Below are 5,131 nucleotides of genomic sequence, written 5' to 3'. Positions count from 1 at the left end.
CCGGCTGAGCGGCGCACGCCGGGTTGGACTGGAACGCCTGCTCTTGTATAAGGGAGGCTAGGTCTACTCGCCGGCCGCGTACGCAACATGTAGGCGTGCAATGGGCGATGGGCCCAGACCCCTGCGCCATAGGATTTGGACCGGCGTGCTGCCTCTCTGTTGTGCCTAGGTAGGGCTGCGACGTGTTGATCTTCCTAGGCCGGGCATGACCCAAAAAAGTGTGTCCGGACAAAGGAGATCGAGCATGTTGGGAAATGTGGTGCACCCCTGCCGGGAAGTTGATCTATTCGAATAGCTGTGTCCCTCGGTAAAAGAACGACCCAGAGTTGTATCTTGACCTTATGACAACTAGAACTGGATACTTAATAAAACACACCCTTCCATGTGCCAGATACAACCGGTGATCGCTCTCTCACAGGGCGACGAGGGGAGGATCACCGGGTAGGGTTATGCTATGCGATGATACTTGGTGAACTTACCATCTACTCTCTTCTACATGCTGCAAGATGGAGGTTGCCAGAAACGTAGTCTTCGATAGGACTAACTATCCCCCTCTTATTCCAGCATTCTGCAGTTCAGTCCACATATGCTACCCCTTTTTCCATTTGATACCAATGCATGCATATGTAGTGTAGTTCCTTGCTTGCGAGTACTTTGGATGAGTACTCACGGTTGCTTTGCTCCCTCTTTTCCCCCTTTCTATACCCGATTGTTGCGACCAGACGTTGGAGTCCAGGAGCAAGACGCCACCATTGATGACGACTCCTACTACACTGGAGGTGCCTACTACTACGTGCAGGCCGCTGACGACGACCAGGAGTAGTTTAGGAGGATCCCAGGCAGGAGGCCTGCGCCTCTTTCGATTTGTATCCCAGTTTGTGCTAGCCTTCTTAAGGCAAACTTGTTTAACCTATGTCTGTACTCAGATATTGTTGCTTCCGCTGACTCGTCTATGATCGAGCTCTTGTATTCGAGCCCTCGAGGCCTCTGGCTTGTAATATGATGCTTGTATGACTTATTTTATTTGTAGAGTTGTGTTGTGATATCTTCCCGTGAGTTCCTGTTCTTGATCGTACACGTTTGCGTGTATGATTAGTGTATGATTGAATCGGGGGCGTCACAGTCTCCAGCCCGGCTTTTGGACTGTTTGGAAAGAAGGAACCATCATCCTTGTCGTGCAAGACAAGGAGGCCGGATCATCCTGGAATCCTCCACACTGGCCTTAGACCGACTAGGCTTATATAAATCTTGGATCCAGGCATCCTTTATAAGCCAGGGTCCAGGCTAGTTGATAGGCATCTTAACCTTCACACTTTGGCATACCTACAATCCTAAAGACCACACCTTTATTGTGTACATCCTATCCAATTAATAAAATAAGAGCATGCGTAGGGTTTCACCTCGAGAGCGAGGGTTTGAACATGGGTAATGTATTTTCTATTTTTCATCTGGCTTCTTCTGGCTAGTCTCGATACCCTCCAAAGGGTCTGCCGGAATCCAAACTGACAACGGCGCACCATGCACGGGTCGTTCTTCCCGGAACCGAGATCCACATGGGATTTGACATCAACCGTGTTGCCTTTCCTCTAGGTTAGATGTTTGCTTTCGGGAGATCCCCACGGGGCAGATCGAGCCGTCAACACCTATGAGTCACGCTAGGATCTCTTGTTTGGAATCCACCGAGGGTTCAAGAAGACCGAATTCCCGCGGACCTTCCACTGTTTTGCGCCACTTTGTGGGATTTCAAACGTCCGGACCGGTCCACACACGTGCTGGTTTGAGCACGAATAGGTGATCAACGCTGGAGTTGCCCTAACTCATACCTAGGGGGTTTTGCCGACGTGATAGGACCAATGGTGTAGGGGAGGATTCCTGCATTTGGAAAGAGTCAAGAAACCACTGCGAAGCACGCATGGATGCATGCACCGGGGGTGGTGAAGCTGCCGGCCGACTGGACGGACATGATTGTTTATCAACCAAGTGGTGCATGTTGGTATCCACAGAATTTTTTTATGCATACATCAGCACACTCGCTAGACCAAGTGCGCTATATTTTTAACGTGCCCTCTTGTGCCACATTAAATAAAACACCTATAAAAATTGCTGAGTACTTTATAAAAATCTTGTGAAGCTACAGCGAGAGCCATATCTCGCAGTTTCTATGAAATTGCTGGGTCTTGTTCAAAGCACTGGACTGCGCGTGGGCAGGTCTGGACGATGAACCTCGTGGGTAACACGTAGGGGTGTGAAACGTCTGTACCAAATTTCTTTGTCCTTCCAGAAGCACGATCGTGGGAGCAGGTCTGAACAAAAAACACTCACTGTAGTACAGCGTAGGAGAGGATCGGTGATATGCGATCGATGATGCAAAATGGTGTTGTCCAACAACAAAATGGTGTTGTTCCAAACTTGAGAGATAATGACAAGCCGTGCGGCTTCTCACCAAACCCCGACTTTTTTTTATCGCACAAGCGTGTCCCTATCCCACACGGTCCGGGCCGTTCATGCATGCTTCCTTTCCGTGGAACGGAATGGGACGCCGGCGATGTTTACTTTGCTTCCTGGTGCTGTGTTGGTCAGTACCTTACCGTAACTCCGTAAGGGGTAGCAAAGTTGACAGACAGGTTTGAAACGTTCCAACCTAACTCGGCAGACGGCCATGACCCATGACATTCTCTCTGGTTCTCCACGGTATTTATACCCCACCAGCTCTGTCCCCGGTCCAACACACACAAGAGGAACTCACCAGCTCCACGAGCAGAGGAGCCGACACCCAACCCAGCACCAACGCGCTCCGAGCACACCAAGACAACATGCGTCCATCTCGGGACCTCCGGCTGTGCGTGCTCCTCCTCCTCTTCTCGGCCTCCATCCTCCTCCCGACAGCCAGAGCCCAGCAGGAAACCGAGGAGGAGGAGGAGTTCAGCTACTCGCTGGACGCGGAGAACGGGCCGGCGCACTGGGGCAAGATAAAGGAGGAGTGGTCTGCATGCGGCAAGGGCAACATGCAGTCGCCCATCGACCTCGCCAGCCCGCGTGTCTCACTCGTGCGCGGCCTCGGCTACCTCAACCACACCTATGTCCCCGCCAACGCCACCATCGTCAACCGCGGCCACGACATCATGCTCAAGTTCGAGGGCGACGCCGGGAGCGTGTCGATCGGCGGCACGCCCTACTTCCTCCGGCAGCTGCACTGGCACTCGCCCACCGAGCACAGCATCAACGGCCGCCGGTACGACATGGAGCTCCACATGTTCCACGAGAGCGCCGAGGGCAAGGCCGCCGTCATCGGCGTCTTCTACGAGATCGGCGCCCACGACGCCTTCCTGCACAAGGTAACTTTTGCTTCTCTCTTTTCTTTCTTGCTTTCTTTAGTTAACCAACCAACGAACCAGGCTTAAATAAGCTTGATTAACTAAAGCGAACACGCCGACATGGGACTTAACTTAATTATGCTTTACTAACACACCAACATGGTACCTCCCCTTGCAAAGCTGCAAGATGCAGTTAATAATGGGTATTGGCACGCCATGCATGGGGCTAACTCTAGTCTTTGTACGAACGCAGCTGGAGCCATACCTGGAGATGATAGCGGATCGGAAGGACAGGGAGGAGAAGATGGGGATGATGGACCCGAGGGGCGCCAGGGGAAAGGCCAGCGTGTACTACCGCTACGTGGGCTCCCTCACCACCCCGCCCTGCTCCGAAGGTGTCATCTGGACCATCGTCAAGAGGGTACGTCCCGTTTCATTCATTCACCTTGCATGAACCACAACTACCAACATAACAAGCATCAGTAAAATATTTCATTTCTGGACCATATCACACATGATGACACACAACTTGCAACTGTCAAATAAAAGAATTCATTTCTGGAAGTTAGCAGTTGGCATGGAGCTGCCAGTTCGATCTATATATAGATCCTTTCATTTGTTATTCATGAAGAATCTTCCCACCGGTTTCGTCTCTCTGTTCCACATTTGATTGATCAGAATTTGATCAGTGGAACGCACGCCAGCTAGATGCGTGCACAAGTCTTATTATACACTATGGTTGGTGAATGATGAGGGAATTCATATATATTGTTTCTGAAATTTATCTTTTTCTCTATCTGGTTCAATTTGCAGGTCCGCACCGTGTCGAGGCACCAGCTGGAGCTTCTCCGGGAGGCCGTCCACGATGTAAGTTTTTTTTTCGGTTCCCCAGACCCCAATCCTTTTTTCTGGACCTCCAATCTTTTTCTTGAAAGCGAAATCTTATTCCTCCTGGTGCATTAACCTCTTGTCTTTCAGCACTTTACGGTCTTTAAACTCGTGTCAGATGGTAGACCTTAACCGTGGACGTCTAGAAATTCAACAGTGACATGAAAGCCGCCTTTAATTTGGTTGATCTCGACCCATGGACTAGAAAAAAAAATGGACTGATTTTCCTTCAACCCTACATGCAGGACATGGAGAAGAACGCGAGGCCCCGTCAGGAGGTGAACAGCAGAGATATCAGCATGTTCCGGCCTTTTGAGCAGAATAAACATTGATTATTCGCTAGGGTCGATTATCCACTTAATTAGTTTGCTGTAACAGCTATTGTATATGTACATGGTTATACCAATTTTTGTAATTCTTTCTACTCATATTACCATATTAGATGCCTTGTGTCCGGTTACTGAATAATAAAGGAGCACGTCCCGATCATGTCCATGCATGTGTGTTGGTGTTGTGATTTCGAGATATTTCGCGAATGATTGTTGGTGGGTACTACTCCATGACTCATCCAGCAGCCACTGCCATTATAAATGAAAGAGTCTGCTGCTGCTAGCCATCTGGTGTTGTCTCCTCGAAGAATTATGCCAGGAATAGTTTAGCTCAAGAAATTAAGGCCAAGTTCGAATATTCGTGAATGTTACCAACAAGATTTTTATTCCTGAATCCATTTGGCTATTGTTTTTCTAGGTATCCGGTCAAGTTGAGTGTGGCTCATAAAATAATAAAGATAGATGTCTACCTCGATACGCTAGTGGATTTCACTGGTACGATGATGATGCGAGATCAGACTTGTCCGCATGTGCCATGGACACCGGCATGAATTTAGCAGTCAAATCTCGTGACAAAGAACATGAGCATCCAATGTAATT

The 5,131-nt window shown here is 49.3% G+C and overlaps 1 protein-coding gene across 2 annotated transcripts; it reads left to right on the top strand.

Moving 5' to 3' along the window:
* Positions 1 to 2,721: 2,721 nt before the first annotated feature.
* LOC123151604 (alpha carbonic anhydrase 7) lies at positions 2,722 to 4,691 on the top strand. Of its 2 annotated transcripts, XM_044571289.1 has the most exons (4): positions 2,722 to 3,335; positions 3,568 to 3,735; positions 4,128 to 4,181; positions 4,448 to 4,691. In XM_044571289.1, exons 1-4 carry the CDS (start codon positions 2,814 to 2,816, stop codon positions 4,532 to 4,534), a joined length of 831 nt encoding a protein of 276 aa, XP_044427224.1. In that variant the 5' UTR covers positions 2,722 to 2,813; the 3' UTR covers positions 4,535 to 4,691. The 2 variants fall into 2 exon arrangements, with proteins under 2 accessions (XP_044427224.1, XP_044427223.1); XM_044571288.1 differs by having other exon boundaries at positions 4,128 to 4,691.
* Positions 4,692 to 5,131: the final 440 nt, after the last annotated feature.

The sequence above is a fragment of the Triticum aestivum genome, chromosome 7A, assembly GCF_018294505.1.
Source record: "Triticum aestivum cultivar Chinese Spring chromosome 7A, IWGSC CS RefSeq v2.1, whole genome shotgun sequence".
NCBI lineage: Eukaryota > Viridiplantae > Streptophyta > Magnoliopsida > Poales > Poaceae > Triticum > Triticum aestivum.
Note: the sequence above shows the minus strand (reverse complement) of the source record. Positions and strands in the feature narration are given on the sequence as shown.